This window comes from Misgurnus anguillicaudatus, chromosome 10 (assembly GCF_027580225.2).
Source record: "Misgurnus anguillicaudatus chromosome 10, ASM2758022v2, whole genome shotgun sequence".
NCBI lineage: Eukaryota > Metazoa > Chordata > Actinopteri > Cypriniformes > Cobitidae > Misgurnus > Misgurnus anguillicaudatus.
Window position 1 is genome coordinate 40484482 of NC_073346.2, and position 20493 is coordinate 40504974.

The 20493-nt window shown below is 38.6% G+C and overlaps 1 protein-coding gene across 2 annotated transcripts in view; it reads left to right on the forward strand.

The window, feature by feature from the left end:
* The window catches only part of myom3 (myomesin 3), a 72441-nt gene that overhangs the window by 18709 nt on the left and 33239 nt on the right, over window positions 1-20493 (forward strand). For both annotated transcript variants that reach the window (XM_055211540.2, XM_055211539.2), the window contains exons 7-8: window positions 3323-3411; window positions 17097-17141. In XM_055211540.2, the coding sequence (XP_055067515.2) occupies window positions 3323-3411; window positions 17097-17141 (134 nt within the window). The remainder of the gene's footprint in view (window positions 1-3322; window positions 3412-17096; window positions 17142-20493) is intronic.

Below are 20493 nucleotides of genomic sequence, written 5' to 3' on the forward strand. Positions count from 1 at the left end.
TGAAAACAAGAGCTTGAGATCTGTCTGGAACTTTAAACAAAAAAAAATTCTGAAAATGTTTTAAGATTTGTTGCTACTAACTGAGAATAATAGTTGACCAATGTAGTAGTTTTGTTTCAAACACAGTGTTATTTCTGTGACTAGATGTTATTGGTGATGTTCTGCTAGATTTGTGTTGACATTTATCAGTGAACAGGGGCGATTCCAGGATTTTATAAATGGGGGGCACAGGGGGGACCAAGAACCAGTCAGGGGGGGCCAATCAAAAAATTCAAATGAAAATAAATACTGGTTTAGAAAATATTAAGCATGGTTCCCAAAAGCTTGTGCAATGCCACATGTTCTAATATAGATGGTATTAATTTTTTGCATGGATTAAACAACAGTTCTGTTCCAGAATAGTTCACTTTAAATAAATTGTCATAATTTACTCATCCTAGAGTTATTTCAAACCTGTATGAGTTTTTCTTCGGCTGAACACAAAATAAAATATTTTGAAGAATCTTAGTAGCCAGAAAGTTGATGAACCCTATTGACTGCATGTTATTTTGTTCCTACATATGAAGTCAATGGGATCCATCAACTGATTTTGGTTAGGGACATTCTTAAATCTTTTCTTTTTTGTGTTCAGCAGAAGAAAGAAACTCATACAGGTTTGAAACAAGTTTAGGTATATGACCATTTAAATTAAGTGAACTGTTCCTTTAGGTAGGCTATCTACATTGCGTGTAGCTGGTATTAGTTAACATTCTGACATATCAGGATTTTGGGAAAATATTAGCCTACTTAAAAATGTGTTTTTCTACTCTGTCTGATCTGACTTTCATTGTTTATTAGCCCATATTGTATTTTAACACAACTGAATGCTATTTTTTTACATATTATCTGTTCTGTTGTCAGACAACAAGAAAGAGTTTAAGCTAGTGACTAAACACGACCCAATAACACCTCGTGTTTAATCCAACCAGCTGTTACTTTATACTGCTAAATTCTAATTTAAATGCGACATTGTCTGATACAATTTACACTGAAGAGCTGATATGAGGTGATTTTGGATTACCTGTGTGTCTCATGCAGGGTTGCTCTTCTCATCTGATTGTGTTTATGAGCGCTTTTAATTTTAAATGCGAGTGATAGTTTTATTGTAGATCGCGTATAGCGCAGACAATTCAGCGCAAATTCAAAAATATCAGAGAATACTGTTAAGCGTGCGCGCGCATACCGCACCATAGGGAGGGAGAGAGAGAGCTCGTGCACGGAGAACTGGTGTGTGTGTGTGGGAAAACACTAACCTTTCGTTAAGTCATCATAATACTCGATCAACCGGCTTCTCTGTCAGTAACATCTGTTGACTGTTAACTTTTACGTGAAAAGACAACGGAGGAACCCAGGTGAAAAACACCGCCAACTTTTAACTCCTTCACTCAGTGTCAGAGAGAGGCACTGTCGAGGTTCCGCACGCAGCAGTGAGAAAGCGTGCACGCGAGAGAGAGAGAGAGGCGCTGCTGAGCGCTTGCAAAAGCACAAATCAAACAGTGATTGACAGCTCTCTGGTCCAATGGTGCGGTGGGCATTTTCAGGTTGACAGTAAATCTAGCTGGCCCAATGAGATTGGAGGGGGGGGGGCACCAGGGGGGGCCAATCATATTCCAAGGGGGGGCGGTGCCACCCCATGCCCCCCCTCTAGACACGCCCCTGTCAGTGAATGAACTGTGAGCTTCAAAACTGAAGAATCAAACCTGAACATGTGCTTATGTACAACATGTACCTCAACTTTTTAATAATTTCTTTATGTAACTTTTATACTTGATTATATACCAGAAAAAATACTTAGCAGACAGTTTTTGGACATTTTTGACTTTTTATTGATATTAAACATGGGGATATGGTCATAGTCATCATTTTACCATCTAGGTTAATTATAGACCTTATTCGAATTGAGGTGGGCTGGGGTGGTCCCTGCCCTCCTATAAGCATTGAGGTTTTTATTAAAATTAAAATACTACATGAATTGGTGCTGCGCTGCCACAAAGCAATAATGTGTATTATTTTTCACAATTTCACAATAAACTAATCCAAAAGATTTTTTTCTGGAGGAATTGACAGATTGATAGATTTAGATTTAGGATTGAGTTAGGGAGCTTTAGAAAATCTTCTCAAACTATTATTTCACACTAATTTGAGGGGTAAAATGGGAAAAAAAATGTTTTAAATATATGCAGAAAGTAAAGCTTAATTAAATATATTTCCTAATTTGACTGTATATTTAGTTCTAGCCTTCATATATCAACAAAATTATTTCAGGGCAATAAATACCTTTCTAAATTTGCTACTATATGGGAAAAAAAAATTTTCCTGGCAAAAATATAGAAGTTTACAAAGTATATTTTTACAGTTGAATATATAATTTTAACCCTTTTGAACATTTTATGTTTACAGGTTTGTAACATGAACCAAAGTTTTCTTCCAGTGTGATGTTAATATAAAAGTTTATAAAATAAAATATATATATATTTTTAAATATGTTTCAAAATATACAAAAAATGGCTGAAAAATAAATGTTTGTAAACATATTTCTAAATATATTTAAACAATTATATATTTTTTGTATATTTTGAAATATATTTAAAATTATATTATATTTTATTGCTGTATGGGTAGGGTTTGATTTAAGTGTAATTTGGGGTTTGTTTGATTCAAACGTTGATCTTGGACCAACAAAGAATGTTGATCTAGGATCACATCTTACTTTGTGAAATCATGGCGATCCTATAATGACGGGGGCTTGGCCGGGGGGTGGGCTTTATAGGGGACCCCCATAATCTTTGACATAATTTGAACATTGCCCGTGAGTAATTTCTAGTCCAAATAAACTTGAATATGGTTACATGTCGTTTTTGTCAAAATAACTTTAGAGATGTCTGATATCCCATCATGTAAGCAAAGTCAACATTGATTACAAAGTGTTTGCCTTCATTTATTTATTTATTTTTGGGCTATGGTTGGACGTCTATTACATTTTTACTGACGGACCAAATTTGACCTCGTTTTAGCCTAGACTTCTGGGCTGTGTTTGGACAGCTATTAGACATCTTTTAAAAACAAAATTTCTTACTGGGCTGGAAATAAAGGGATGGGGTTCAAACCTGCACCGTCAGTATAAGCATCACAGTTCAGTTTCCTAAGTAATTTTAACATTTTAGAGTTTTTACTCTCTTAACATAATAAAACATACATTTATTCATTTATTATTAAGTCACTCTTGATGAAAATCTCAACAAAAAAACATCACAAACATATGAATTATTTTGTTTTATTTCAGATGTTGTCTCGAAGATGCTGGTGAATACAAAGTTGTTGTGAAAAGTTCTCTGGGAGAAGCCACATCATGTGCTACACTTACAGTCAACTGTGAGTCTTTTGTATGTCCATCTTCCTCGTGTGTCTAAAGAATCGATCGATGAATATGAGTATGGTTTGTACATCGTGCTTTATTCACAGGGGGGAAAATTCAACTTATCAGTGTTTTTATTAAGATCTGTTTAAGATTCTACCAATGAGTTTACTAAGCTTTACTAAAGTTACTAAAGCAGAGAGATTACAGTTTTTTGTTGTCTTGTCTCAGAATAAACACTAGTTTGCCCTCGTTGTATTTTTTTTTAAGTGATTTGCTATATTAATTCTCCCGTATAGCTCAGTGGTAGAGCATTACATTAGCAGATAAAAAGGTCACGAATACAAACCCAGTGAACACACATACTGACCAAAATTTATGACTTATAATGCACTGTAATGCAGGGTTCACACCAGACACGGTAGAGGCAGCAAGCGCAAGACATGTTAAGTCAATGCAAAAACACTTGGTGCGGGTGGGAGGCGTGATTGGCATGGAACGCATGGAAGGGGCGGTGCGGATGGCGCGTTCCGCGCGAATTGAGCGTTGCTGTAGTAGTGACATGATTACAGGAAGCGAGCGGAGTCGCAGAAGCCCCTCCCATGATATGAATTTCCGCGTGACGCCCTATTCAGACAGCCAGCAGTAGCAGACCGATGCGATCTCATTCATTTCAATGGAAACCTGGTAACTTTTGGTGACACGAGCGAAAGTGACTGTTGGCGATCGTATGGGCGTGTCCAGCGACGCGAGAAAGTTAAGAAAAGTTTAACTTTATGCAAATGTTGTGTGAATTTCGGGAGCGACTACCAATAAGAATAAAGCAGTATCATGTCATCTCTTGTCAGTTACTGGAGTGGATGGTACTCATTTGTTTATGACAACCAGATTCAAACACGCCTCATTGAAAGAGACGGGCGACACACAGCGATAACGTCGCTGGCTGTCTGAACGAGGGGTGAATGTCTTGAATAACTAGAATTTCACGGGCGGCTTTCATGCGCGAATGAAGCAAGTAAATTCAAATGTTCAAGCGTCCCACTACGCACGAATGGCGCGTTTTTGCCATCTCAACCGCGGCTGGTGTGAATGCACCATAAGTCACTTTGGATAAAAGCATCTACCAAATGCATAAATGTAATAAATGCTAAGCCCATACCAAGCAAACAGATGCCAGCAAGAGAATGAGAAAGCATACAAATAACATATATAATTAAAGCTGCAAGCAGCATTTACCGGGTTTCGAGCATTAAAGCACGTCAAAGACGTCAGACATCATCGACCAGGCTGATCCAGCGTCCACAAAAACAAAAGAGGTGGTCAGAAACGGTTCATACAGACTATGTATGCTTAAACACGCGTGCACCTATAGGACAAACATGTCACGTCCTTAATGTGAAGTCATTCGCAGCTACCAGACACACGTGTTCAAAGTTGTCAGCAAAAAAGGTGTTATCATTCAGTGAAATGTCTCCCTCTCTTCTCACGAAACATTGACAAACAGAACACTGAAGGAAATGTTTGTGGTGCTTGCAGTGGTAAAACTTGGGTCACAAAATGTTAAAATAGTGTTAATGAGTCAAAAGAGCCGAACCCCATGTCTCTACGATGTTCTGATACAGAGATACAGCTCTTGTTAAATGGTTGCTAGGGTATTCTCATTGGTTGCTAGTGACTGAATTGCAATCCACCAATGATTATACTCAAAGCCATGAAAGACATTATCCATGATGACTCATGATTTTAGATGTAAGGTTGCAGTATTTTTAAGTGAAAAAAACAAATAACCACTAGGTGGCGCTAAGACAGACTCGTGCATGCAACCTCAGGTCATGACTGTGTTACTTGTAGCTAGAATCACGGCTATTCACTTTAGTTTAGTAAAGAAACAGTTGTATGACCATTGGGCTTACTCAATGTCAAAGTTTTTGTTCAATTATGAGGCCAACTAGGGGTGCAGGCATACCATTTTTTTTTGTATTGCCTCAGACTCTGCTCAGACATCAGCGTATCAAATTTGGTGAAAAAATGTCATTTCGTTGCAGAGTTATAAGCATTTATATCTAAAAAACACAAAAAATGAATGTAATTTTTCGTTTTTTGCAATTTTCGGCCATTTCTGATGGAAATTTTAACATAACAATAAGAGAACTTTTTGTTCATAATTTCAAGTTAATTTCTTCCTTTGTTTTTTTCGAGTCGTTCTGAATAACCCTAGCGGAGTTATTGACTCATTTTTTTTAAGCGCTATTTTGCTGTGCAGGGCTAACCGTAAGGCGAAACCTGGCATGTTTGGTATCGTTGGACTCGGCAACAATTCAAAACTCTTAGTAAAAAAGTCCCATGAAAATACGTCAAACTCAGCCTAAGTTATAAGCATTTACATGATTTGTCTGGCCACTAGGTGGCGCTGTGACGAAACGAGGCACGCAACCTCAAGCCATGACTGTCATCACAAATACCAAGTGTCGTGTTGATACTTCATTTCTGTCCCCAGTTATAGCCAAAAAAGTCCATTTGGCTGCGCACACTTCAGACGTTTGGGCTTGGCATATCGACCGTGAGTCGAAAGTTCAACTTTTTTTTAATAATTATTGATATTCGAACTCCAAGGAACATTTTAGCACTGGAACGATTCTGATCGAGCGAAAAACCTAGGACTAGTTCGTTTTTATTTTTTTCGACAAAATCGAAAATACAGAAAATTTTTTATGACGGAAATAAAATCGGAGATATACATTTTTTAAGTTTGGAACCAGGGATTACAATGATACCAAACACTTGACTGTCTGATGTCCGGTTTAGGAGTTATGAGCACCAACGCGTCGGGCATTGCTATAGCGCCACCTATGGGCCGATTTGGCTGATTCACTGTATCTGAGTAGCCTGCTAATATACAACCAGTTGACCAAGTGGCAAGTTTCTACGACTTACGGTTTGGGCTGGGCAACGCGTTTTACCGTGGAAAAATAATAATAAATATAGCTGCAAGCAGCGATTACCGGGGTTCAAGCGATTTGGGAACTTAAGACCTTTAAGGGCATACATGTGTATATTTGCTGCATTGTACAAAATAAATGATGAAAAATAAGCTACCAGACAAACGTGTTCAAAGTTATCAGGAAAAAAGTTGCTTTCATTCAGTGAAATGTCTCCCTCTCTTCTCACGGAACATTGACAAACAGAACACTGAAGAAATGTTTGTGGTCCTTGCAGTGGCAAAACTCGGGTCACAAAATGTTAAAATACTGTTAATGAGTCAAAAGAGCCGAACCCCATGTATCTACTATGTTCTGATACAGCTCTTGCTAAATGGTTGCTAGGGTATTCTCATTGGTTGCTAGGAAGTGAATTGCAATCCACCAATGATTATACTCAAAGCCATGAAAGGCATAATCCATGATGACTCATGATTTTTGATGTAAGGTTGCAGTATTTTTAAGTGAAAATAACAAATAACCACTAGGTGGCACTATGACAAACTCGTGCATGCAACCTCAGGTCATGACTGTGTTACTTGTAGCTAGTATCACGGCTATTCACTTTAGTATAGTGAAGAAACAGTTGTATGACCATTGGGCTCACTCAATGTCAAAGATTTTGTTCAATTATGAGGCCAACTAGTAATGCAGGCATACAATTTTTTTTGTATTGCCTCAGACTCTGCTCAGACATCAGCGTATCAAATTTGGTGAAAAAATGTTATTTCGTTGCAGAGTTATAACCATTTATGTGTAAAAACACCAAATTTGGAGGTAATTTTTCGTTTTTTGCAATTTTCGGCCATTTCTGATGGAAATTTTAACATAATGCCAATAGAGTTTTTTGTTCAGAAGGTAAAGTTAATTTCTTCCTATAGTCGTTTCGAGTCGATCGGAATAACCCTCGCGGAGTTATTCGCGCGTGTTTTTAAAGCGCTATTTTGCTGTGCAGGGCTAACCGTTAGGCGAAAACTGGCATGTTTGGTATCGTTGGACTCGGCAACAATTCAAAACTCTAAGGAAAAACGTCCCATGAAAATACGTTAAACTCAGCCTTAGTTATAAGCATTATTAGATTCGTCTGACCACTGGGTGGCGCTGTGACGAAACGATGCATGAAACCTCAGGCTGTGACTCTCATCACAAGTTCCAAGTGTCGTGTTGATACTTCATTCCTGTCCCCAGTTATAGCCAATAAAGTCCAAATGGCTGCGCACACTACAGACGTTTGGGCGTGGCATGTTGACCGTGAGTCGAAAGTTCAACTTTTTTTTAATAATTATTGATATTCAAACTCCAAGGAACATTTTAGCACTGGAACGATTCCGATCGGGCGAAAAACCTAGGACTAGTTCGTTTTTATTTTTTTAGACAAAATCGAAAATAGCGGAAAATTTTTCATGACGGAAATGAAATCGGAGATATACATTTTGTTCGTCTTGACGCAAGGAATCCAGGATTATAAGACACTTGACATTTGGAAAAGTATCGTGGAAGTTATGAGCATAAACGTGTTTGCCATCGCTGTAGCGCCCCCCATAGGCCGATTGGGTTCATACTCTGTCAAGTTCGCGCACGAGTGAGACCTATCATTTGGCCAAGTCTCAAGTCTCTAGGCCTTACGGTTTGGTCTGCACGATCCGTTTTACGGCAGAAGAAAAATAATAAAAAGAATAAAAATCCATACAAATACAATAGGGTTTCAGCCCTTCGGGCTTGAACCCCTAAATATAGCTGCAAGCAGCGATTACCGGGGTTCAAGCGATTTGGGACATTAAGACCTTTAAGGGCATGCCTGTGTAGATTTGCTGCATTGTACAAAATAAATGATGAAAATTAAGCTACCAGACACACGTGTTCAAAAGTATCAGCAAAAAAGTTACTATCATTCAGTGAAATGTCTCCCTCTCTTCTCACGGAACATTGACAAACAGAACACTGAAGGAAATGTTTGTGGTGCTTGCAGTGGCAAAACTCGGGTCACAAAATGTTAAAATCGTGTTAATGAGTCAAAAGAGCCGAACCCCACATCTCTGCGATGTTCTGATACAGAGATACAGCTCTTGATAAATGGTTGCTAGGGTATTCTCATTGGTTGCTAGGAAGTGAATTGCAATTCACCAATTATTATACTCAAAGCCATGAAAGGCATAATCCATGATGACCCATGATTTTAGATGTAAGGTTGCAGTATTTTTAAGTGAAAATAACAAATAACCACTAGGTGGCGCTATGACAAACTCGTGCATGCAACCTCAGGTCATGACTGTGTTACATCTAGCTAGTATCACGGCTATTCACTTTAGTATAGTGAAGAACCAGTTGTATGACCATTGGGCTTACTCGATGTCAAAGGTTTTGTTCAATTATGAGGCCAACTAGTGGTGCAGGCATACCATTTTTTTTGTATTGCCTCAGACTCTGCTTAGACATCAGCGTATCAAATTTGGTGAAAAAATGTCATTTCGTTGCAGAGTTATAACCATTTATGTGTAAAAAACACAAAATTTGGAGGTAATTTTTCGTTTTTTGCAATTTTCGGCCATTTCTGATGGAAATTTTAACATAACGCTAATAGAGTTTTTTGTTCAGAAGGTAAAGTTAATTTCTTCCTATGGTCGTTTCGAGTCGATTGGAATAACCCTCGCGGAGTTATTCGCGCGTGTTTTTTAAGCGCTATTTTGCTGCGCAGGGCTAACCGTAAGGCGAAACCTGGCATGTTTAGTATCGTTGGACTCGGCAACAATTCAAAACTCTATGGAAAAAAGTCCCATGAAAATACGTCAAACTCAGCCTAAGTTATAAGCATTTAAATGATTCGTCTGACCACTAGGTGGCGCTGTGACGAGACGAGGCACGCAACCTCATGCCATGACTCTCATCACAAGTACGAAGTATCGTGTTGATACTTAATTTCTGTCCCCAGTTATAGCCAATAAAGTCCAAGTGGCTGCGCACACTTCAGACGTTTGGGCGTGGCATGTCGACCGTGAGTCGAAAGTTCAACTTTTTTTCAATGATTATTGATATTCGAACTCCAAGGAACATTTTAGCACTGGAACGATTCCGATCGAGCGAAAAACCTAGGACTAGTTCGTTTTTATTTTTTTCGACAAAATCGAAAATAGCGGAAAATTTTTAATGACGGAAATGAAATCGGAGATATACATTTTGTTCGTCTTGACGCAAGGAATCCAGTGATATAAGAAACTTGAGATTTGGACAAGAATTCTGGAAGTTATGAGCATCAACGCGTTTGCCATCGCTGTAGCGCCCCCCATAGGCCGATTGGAGTGACACTCTGTCAACTTCGCGCACGAATGAGACCTACCATTTGGCCAAGTCTCAAGTCTCTAGGCCTTACGGTTTGGTCTGCACGATCCGTTTTACGGCAGAAGAAAAATAATAAAAATAATAATAATAATAATAATAAAAATCCATACAAATACAATAGGGTTTCAGCCCTTCGGGCTTGAACCCCTAATTAAAGCTGCAAGCAGCATTTGCCGGGTTTCGAGCATTAAGGCACGTCAAAGATGTCACACGTCGTCGACCAGGCTGATCCAGCATCCCCAAAAAAGAAAGAGATGGTAAGAAACGGTTCATACAGACTATGTATGCTTAAACACACGTGCACCTATAGGACCTATAGGAGTTATCACCAATAACTCACGAACCGTTTGATTGACAGCAACGCTTCAAGAGGAAAGTTGTTCACCATGGGCAGATCTATCATATGATGTCATGTTTGTGTTTGTATGTCAAACGTCACGTGATACAGGCACCGAAATATGTTATTACGCCCCCTAGTGGCCAAATGACACCTTAATTCTTACAGACCTTCAGGAGCAGTACACAAAGAAGCACAGTGCGTTTCGTTCCGATCGACCTTTGTTAACCCTGTCAAATTAGTCCTCAACCTTCATTGGCTGATGACGGACATGTTTTTGAAGATACGCCAATGTCCTTCTAGACCCTCATGGTACATTGCACAAAGACATACAATACAAAATATTAAGTGTATCGGGCTAACGGTTGTGTAGTAATAGCCATTCCCGATCTCAAGCCTGTTACAGCGCCACCTAGTGGCCAAAATCCGCATCTTTTTTACTGTGATCCCGGAGTGAGCTGGTACATATGTGTACAAAACCTCGTTAGGATATCTCAAACGGTTCACGAGTTATATCCATTTTAGGGACGATAGGCTACTTCCTGTATGGAGCTTTGGCGCCCCTTAGTGACCCTGAAGCGAAATTTCAAAATCTGTTTGATAATTATTTACCTACTCACTCCACAGATTTCTCCTGCATTGGAACGATTCCGATCGGGCAAAAAACCTAGGAGTAGTTCGCAAAAGTAGGATTTGAAGGTTATCACCAATAACTCACGAACCGTTTGATTGACAGCAATGCTTTAAGAGGCAAAGTTGTTCACCATGGGCAGATCTATCATATGATGTCATATTTGTGTGTGTATGTCAAACGTCACGTGATACAGGCACCGAAATATGGTATTACGCCCCCTAGTGGCCAAATGACACCGTAATTCTTACAGACCTTCATGAGCAGTACACGAAGAAGCACAGTGCGTTTCGTTCCGATCGACCTTCGTTAACCCTGTCAAATCAGTCCTCAAATTTCATTGGCCGATGATGGCCATGTTTTTGGAGATACGCCAATGTCCTTCCAGACCCTCATGGTACATTGCACAAAGACACACCATAGCAAATATTAAGTGTATCGGGCTAACGGTTGTGTAGTAATAGCCATTCCCGAGCTAAAGCCTGTTATAGCGCCACCTAGTGGCCAAAATCTGCATCTTTTTTACTGTCACACCGGAGTTAGCTGGTACACATGTGTACCAAACCTCGTTAAGATATCTCAAACCGTTCACGAGTTATATCCATTTACGTGACGATAGGCTACTTCCTGTATGGAGTTTTGGCGCCCCTTAGTGACCCTGAAGCAAAATTTCAAATTCTGTTCGATAATTATTTACCTACTCACTCCACAGATTTCTCCTGCGTTGGAACGATTCCGATCGGGCGAAAAACCTAGGACTAGTTCATTTTGGCTAGAAATGCATATTATGCAAATTAGCGAAAAATTTGCATACCGGAAATGAAATCGGAGATATACATTTTTTAAGTTTGGAGCCAGGGATTACAATGGTACCAAATACTTGAGTGTCTGATGTCCGGTTTAGGAGTTATGAGCCCCAACGCGTCGGGCATTGCTATAGCGCCACCTATGGGCCGATTTGGCTGATTCACTGTATCTGAGTAGCGAGCTGATATACAACCAGTTGACCAAGTGGCAAGTTTCTACGACTTACGGTTTGTGCTGGGCGACGCGTTTTATGGCGGAAAAATAATAATAATAATAATAATAATAATAATAATAATAATAATAATAATAATAAAACAGACAAATACAATAGGTTTTCAGCACTTCGTGCTCGAAACCCTAATTAAAGCTGCAAGCAGCATTTGCCGGGTTTCGAGCATTAAGGCACGTCAAAGACGTCACACGTCGTCAACCAGGCTGATCCAGCATCCACAAAAACGAAAGAGATGGTCAGAAACGGTTCATACAGACTATGTATGCTTAAACACATGTGCACCTATAGGACTATTTTGGTTTTTCACAATTTTCAGCCATTTCTGATGGAGATTTTAATATAACGCCAATAAAGATTTTGTTCAGAAGCTATTGCATTTTTCTTCCTATGGTGTTTTCGAATCGATAGGAGTTACAGTTACGAAGCTATTAGTGATTGTTTTTTATGTGGTAAAACGTAGTTCTGGTCGAACCGTAATTCGAAACCTGGCATGCTTGGTATCGTAGGATTCAAAAACAATTCAGGATCATATAAAAACAACTCCCATGGAAATTCGTTGATCACAGATGAAGTTATAGGCTTATAAAGTGTAACCATTGGATAATCACAGTATTTAATGCCATCTTTCCCGTTATAGTGCCACCTTTTGTCCGATCGGCAAGCATTTTATTTCACAACCTCAGGTCGATGGCCTTCACATACTATTCAAGCCCCGTGAATATCTCAAACCCCTCTCGAGTTATGGCCATTTAAATTTACTAAGCTCCGCCCATTTATATTTTTGGCCACTCCTTTCGTGGATGAATACAAATTTCAACTTTTTTTTGATAACTATTTATAGTCACACTCCACAGAATCAATCAGCCTTGGTTAGGTTCCGATCGGGTGAAAAACCTAGGACTAGTTAGCAAAAGTAGGTTTTGAAGGTTATCACAAATAACGCGAGAACCATTTAATTGACAGCAACGCTTCAAGAGGAAAAGTTGTTCACCATGGGCAGATCTATCATATGATGTCATGTTTGTGTGTGTATGTCAAACGTCACGTGATACAGGGCACCGAAATATGCCCCCTAGTGGCCAAATGACACCGTAATTCTTACAGACCTTCATGAGCAGTACACAAAGCAGCACAGTGCGTTTCGTTCCGATCGACCTTCGTTAACCCTGTCAAATCAGTCCTCAACCTTCATTGGCCGATGACGGCCATGTTTTTGGAGATACGCCAATGTCCTTCCAGATCCTCATGGTACATTGCACAAAGACACACCATACCAAATATTGAGAGTATCGGGAAAACGATTGTGTAGTAATAGCCATTTCCGAGCTCAAGCCTGTTATAGCGCCACCTAGTGGCCAAAATCCGCATCTTTTTTACTGTGTCCCCGGAGTGAGCTGGTACATATGTGTACAAAACCTCGTTAAGATATCTCAAACGGTTCACGAGTTATATCCATTTTAGTGACGATAGGCTACTTCCTGTATGGAGCTTTGGCGCCCCTTAGTGACCCTGAAGCGAAATTTCAAAATCTGTTCGATAATTATTTACCTACTCACTCCACAGATTTCTCCTGCATTGGAACGATTCCGATCGGGTAAAAAACCTAGGAGTAGTTCGCAAAAGTAGGATTTGAAGGTTATCACCAATAACTCACGAACCGTTTGATTGACAGCAACGCTTCAAGAAGTAAAGTTGTTCACCATGGGCAGATCTATCATATGATGTCATGTTTGTGTGTGTATGTCAAACGTCACGTGATACAGGCACCGAAATATGGTATTACGCCCCCTAGTGGCCAAATGACACCGTAATTCTTACAGACCTTCATGAGCAGTACACGAAGAAGCACAGTGCGTTTCGTTCCGATCGACCTTCGTTAACCCTGTCAAATCAGTCCTCAACCTTCATTGGCCGATGACGGCCATGTTTTTGGAGATACGCCAATGTCCTTCCAGACCCTCATGGTACATTGCACAAAGACACACCATAGCAAATATTAAGTGTATTGGGCTAACGGTTGTGTAGTAATAGCCATTCCCGAGCTAAAGCCTGTTATAGCGCCACCTAGTGGCCAAAATCTGCATCTTTTTTACTGTCACACCGGAGTGAGCTGGTACACATGTGTACCAAACCTCGTTAATATATCTTAAACCGTTCACGAGTTATAGCCATTTCAGTGATGATAGGCTACTTCCTGTATGGAGTTTTGGCGCCCCTTAGTGACCCTGAAGCGAAATTTCTAATTCTGTTCGATAATTATTTACCTACTCACTCCACAGATTTCTCCTGCGTTGGAACGATTCCGATCGGGCGAAAAACCTAGGACTAGTTCATTTTGGCTAGAAATGCATATTATGCAAATTAGCGAAAAATTTGCATACCGGAAATGAAATCGGAGATATACATTTTTTAAGTTTGGAGCCAGGGATTACAATGGTACCAAATACTTGAGTGTCTGATGTCCGGTTTAGGAGTTATGAGCCCCAACGCGTCGGGCATTGCTATAGCGCCACCTATGGGCCGATTTGGCTGATTCACTGTATCTGAGTAGCGAGCTGATATACAACCAGTTGACCGAGTGGCAAGTTTCTACGACTTACGGTTTGTGCTGGGCGACGCGTTTTATGGCGGAAAAATAATAATAATAATAATAAATATAGCTGCAAGCAGCGATTACCGGGGTTCAAGCGATTTGGGACATTAAGACCTTTAAGGGCATGCCTGTGTAGATTTGCTGCATTGTACAAAATAAATGATGAAAAAAAAGCTACCAGACACACTTGTTCAAAGTTATCAGCAAAAAAGGTGCTATCATTCAGTGACATGTCTCCCTCTCTTCTCACGGAACATTGACAAACAGAACACTGAAGGAAATGTTTGTGGTGCTTGCAGTGGCAAAACTCGGGTCACAAAATGTTAAAATCGTGTTAATGAGTCAAAAGGTCCGAACCCCATGTCTCTATAATGTTCTGATACAGAGATACAGCTCTTGCTAAATGATTGCTAGGGTATTCTCATTGGTTGCTAGGAAGTGAATTGCAATTCACCAATTATTATACTCAATGCCATGAAAGGCATAATGCAGGATGACTTATGATTTTAGATGTAAGGTTGCAGTATTTTTAAGTGAAAATAACAAATAACCACTAGGTGGCGCTATGACAAACTCGTGCATGCAACCTCAGGTCATGACTGTGTTACATCTAGCTAGTATCACGGCTATTCACTTTAGTATAGTGAAGAAACAGTTGTATGACCATTGGGCTCACTCAATGTCAAAGATTTTGTTCAATTATGAGGCCAGCTAGTGGTGCAGGCATAAAAAAATTTTTTGTATTGCCTCAGACTCTGCTCAGACATCAGCGTATCAAATTTGGTGAAAAAATGTCATTTCTTTGCAGAGTTATAACAATTTATGTGTAAAAAACACAAAATTTGGAGGTAATTTTTCGTTTTTTGCAATTTTCGGCCATTTCTGATGGAAATTTTAACATAGCGCCAATAGAGTTTTTTGTTCAGAAGGTAAAGTTAATTTCTTCCTATGGTCGTTTCGAGTCGATCGGAATAACCCTCGCGGAGTTATTCACGCGTGTTTTTTAAGCGCTATTTTGCTGCGCAGGGCTAACCGTTAGGTGAAAACTGGCAAGTTTGGTATCGTTGGACTCGGCAACAATTCAGGACTCCAAGGAAAAAAGTCGCATGAAAATACCTCAAACTCAGCCTTAGTTATAAGCATTTAAATGATTCGTCTGACCACTAGGTGGCGCTGTGACGAAACGATGCATGAAACCTCAGGCTATGACTCTCATCAAAAGTACTAAGTTTCGTGTTGATACTTCCTTTCTGTCCCCAGTTATAGCCAATAAAGTCCAAGTGGCTGCGCACACTTCAGACGTTTGGGCGTGGCATGTCGACCGTGAGTCGAAAGTTCAACTTTTTTTCAATGATTATTGATATTCGAACTCCAAGGAACATTTTAGCACTGGAACGATTCCGATCGAGCGAAAAACCTAGGACTAGTTCGTTTTTATTTTTTTCGACAAAATTGAAAATAGCGGAAAATTTTTAATGACGGAAATGAAATCGGAGATATACATTTTCTTCGACTTGACGCAAGGAATCCAGGGATATAAGACACTTGACATTTGGACAAGAATTCTGGAAGTTATGAGCATCAACGCGTTTGCCATCGCTGTAGCGCCCCCCATAGGCCGATTGGGGTGACACTCTGTCAACTTCGCGCACGAATGAGACCTACCATTTGGCCAAGTCTCAAGTCTCTAGGCCTTACGGTTTGGTCTGCACGATCCGTTTTACGGCAGAAGAAAAATAATAAAAATAATAATAATAATAATAATAAAAATCCATACAAATACAATAGGGTTTCAGCCCTTCGGGCTTGAACCCCTAATAATAATAATAAAAATCCATACAAATACAATAGGGTTTCAGCCCTTCGGGCTTGAACCCCTAATAAAACAGACAAATACAATAGGTTTTCAGCACTTCGTGCTCGAAACCCTAATAAAGAAAATTATGGCCATTCTAGTTTCAGTAAGTCTTTTTTTCTTTTAAATGTTTTTATTTTGGCATTATAACAACATAAAACAATACAAACACACAATAACGTGAAAAAATACAATTGTTTAGATACATAATTTTCTCCAGATCCATGCCCATTTATATAGTACATCTTTTGTAAGTCAGCAGGTGTAATGATAGTTAAGGTAATAAAATGATCAAGCTATTGGTGTTTAATTCATGTTTAGGAAAAGGTTCCCAGATGACCGCAAACCAGCGATGTTATCAAAGTAGTTGTATCTAATTTTCACTAGGTGTAGCATGGCAGAAAGTTGGGATAGCCAAGATTTAAAAAGATTTTGAAAAAAAAAATTTAGCGACTACCATATTGGATGGTAATTTGATGAACTAAGCCATGGAGAAAGTCAAACCAGCAAAAAACAGCAATTGCTGGGTCAGGGTATAAGTCGCAGGAATATACATGTAGTTTTAGTAAGTTTGATTTAAAACATTTTTGTTAAGATAAAATTGTTCGTGCTGAATATCAATAGATGACTGGTAACACTGTTCCTAATGCAGTTCTCCATAGGGTTCAATACACTTGAAAATGTTGACACGCGTCCTGTGAAAAAGCCTAGAGCTGCAATCTCATTAAAAGCAGATTTAAATCACATCAGAGAATAAGACTTTATTAGTCGAGTTATTATTCTCCCTGCGTGTAAGATATATTTCACAGCATCATTTTGCCCAAAGCCTGCTGGAATCTGATTGGCTGCGGTTTATTTACACATACATGATGTGGTTTTGTATTAAAACTGAACTCATCTTCAATGTTTACTCTTTCTTTATTTTTGTGGCAGCACATGAAGGGGCCGAGGCGAAACTGCAGCGCTCCTTGACTACAGGTAAGTGTCTTAATCCAAAACAAGTCACCTTTGAAGTGTTCTTCAGTCTAGGAATGTGTGCTTTAAAGGATGTATCATAGATTTTTACATCCCCAACACAGGAACAATGATGTATGGGAATTAAACAAATACAATTATTTTTTGTGTGTTTACCTATTATTTACCCCAATTAAGTATTTTAATTATTATGCAAGCTCAAAAAGACAGACATGATCTTTAAATTGTCTCTTTTAGTGTTGGACATGGTTAATAATAATTTAATGACAGACATGTCTGTACTTTTAAAAAGAAAAACAGTCAGATTAAAGAAATCTGTGTTTTATATGGTTTTGTATATTTCATCACAGAGCTGAGGTCTCTGAATACCTGAAGGGTTATAGATCTTAACATAAACCCTCCTTTTCTATCGCTAGCAGATTTCTCTTGAGAGGTCATTAGCACTGCAATAAATGTGCTTAGAGTCGATCTAATTATCTGTAAACATCTAATAGCCTCTAATTCAAGATTAATCCTTATTGAACACCAAACACCATCACTTTTGCAGAGGAAACCTAAGATTTGATATGCTTAAAACATATGATTTCTTTTTGTGTTTAATCAGTGCATGGTGTTAATAGATTTGCATTGCGCTGAATATCATAGACTTGTGGCTTCCTCAGTACACTCTAAAAAAAACCTTGATAAATTAAATTATGCTGGTTGTTTTAACCCATTGTTGGGTCAGATATAAACATTTTATGGTATAATTTAACCAGTGGTGGCTTGTGACTTTTTTTGATGAGGCATGAATGCGAAACTCGTCAAAACATCGTCATGTGTGTGAATCGTCATGTCAAAATATGTGTTCAGTGCGTCATCAGTGTTGTATAAAGTACTAGAAAGCAGTACTTGAGTAAAAGTACAAGTATTGTACTAGAAAAAGACTTTGGTAGAAGTGAAAGTTGTCTTTTAAAATATTACTTAAGTAAAAGTCTTAAAGTATCTGATATATACTGTACTTAAGTATCAAAAGTAATTTTCTGATATTTAATGTACTTAAGTATTTGAAGTAAAAGTAAAACGTTTTTTTTTTAAAGCAAGCGGTTAGAACTTTGATTGTGAACTTTATTGTGGCTTTCTTATAGTAAAGCATATTCAGGGTTCCCATTATCTTCTTAATCTCAATCATCAAATAAAAATCTGTCTTTTCCAGGACTTTTCAGGCACAATTCTCTTAAGTTCAAAGAGCAAACAGCATATTTTTAAAACTGACATCAAATAAAAAAGCAGAAATTTCACTTTTGTATGAACTTCAGGTAAAAATGAAAAATACATTATAACTTATTTCTTTCAAAACATGAGCATATTTTTGAAAAAAGTGGAGTATCCCTTTAAGTTTGCTGCTCTATAAGAAAAAAATGCCAACTCGTTGTGTGGCAATGAAAGCACTGTGACTTTGATCAACAATGCAAGCGTACATTCACAATGTATAACATTAGCACAACATTATCCTATAACCACTGAGTTTTAAGTTAATTAACATAAAAGGAAATCTCAAGTTTGACAAAACGTATGATGCTTTTGAAGACGTGAATACAGTGCTTAACACTTTCTTTCTAACCTGCCACTGATTAACATGTTTTTAACAAATATTTCTCAATCTAACATTAGCCTACCGGAGGGAATATTCGGCCGGCAGTTATGCTATAATGTTACCATAAACAGTTAAGCGTGTTTCAGTTGAGAGTTCTCTGTGAATTAAATAAATCCATGGGAAAAGCGGTGTAATGTTAACGTTGACGTTTATTAAACATGCGCCTGGCCATCACATTAGACAGATAATTATCTAATACGGCTTATGATAACTAATGTTTCATCACATTGACATAGTGGCTTTACTTAATAACTATTATTTTAACGTACCTTGATGTGATTCTTCAGGTTGGACGGGGAGTTTTTAAATGACAAAATGTAAGTGATTTTCGGTAGCATAAGAGGCACTTTATTCGGTAATCGGGAATCTTTAATTCCAATGTACAAAAACATTTATTACAAATAAGGCCACGGATGTATAACGTTAGCTTTCTCACCCTGTTCATCGTCGGGGTGGTCGATTACGATAACGGGAGGTCCTCCAGTAGGTGCTTTCATTGCAGTTACAGTTGTGCTTCCTCATCCTTTGGCAACACTACGCTAAAATAGAGTGTGCGTGAAATAGAGTGTGCGGAGCGTGCGTAAATCAATCTAGAAGCACTGATTCGCTAAAACCTCCTTTATTGAGGTCGCAAACATTTCTTATGATTTTATTTTGTAGTAACGAGTAACGAATATGCTTAGTGAAAATATATCGGAGTAAAAGTATACATTTTATCTAAAAAATGTAGTGGAGTAAAAGTGAAAGTTGACATAGATTTAAATAGCGAAGGAAAGTACAGATATGTGAAATTTCTACTTAAGTACAGTAACGAAGTATTTTTACTTTGTTACATTACAACACTGTGCGTCATGTGAACCTATGTGCATTGCACGTCATGTCAAAATACATGCCTGCTACAATTCAATTCAATTTTATTTAAATAGCGCTTTTCACAATTGTTTAATTGTTTCAAAGCAGCTTTACATTAATAAATGCAGCAAAAAACACATAAATATCAGTGGACAACATAAGCAGCAGAGTACAGCGGCTAAGATTAAACTGTACTAGCGAGCGTAGTAATTATTTAAAGTATAGAAGAGGGTGCTAAATTAGGCCAATGTCAGCTGACTCCCTAGGATTTGAAAAAAACTCCTAGGAGAAAAAAATGGTTCATGATAAAAGAGACGCTCGCTTTTGCCAGATTAATCTCGCTTAATCTCATATGTAATCAGTACACATATTTAAACAACGCTTAAGTTTATTCAAGTCAATTCAACCTACTTTTTTAAAGTTTTGACTTATGGTGAGTTTACACCAACCGCGTTTCAGGCGTCAAAATCACGTCTACCACACCTAGTTTGCCGCTTGAACAGTTTGAATGCATTCGGCCGTCTAGTGAGAAGTAGACACGCAGAAAAAGCAAGCATTTGACGCGCGTCAGAGGCAAAATCCGCTTTTTGTGGGAGTGGCAAGTGCTATGCGGTTGTCTGTTTGCAAGATGGCTGATGTTGATTGTGCATTAATCGAGAGAGTTACCAGTTTGTATTTGGTAACCTTACTATAGGGGGAAAATAAATGGCGCGGGTCAATAAACGTCACTTGACTCAAAAGTGAAATGTGTATTACAACTTACAAGGTTGCCCGATGTCCTCACTGACACTCTTCCAAGCGAGGTCCTTTTTATTCCTGTCTACTCTATAGAAATAACAACTTGTGTCGTATAGCTCCGGGTGACTG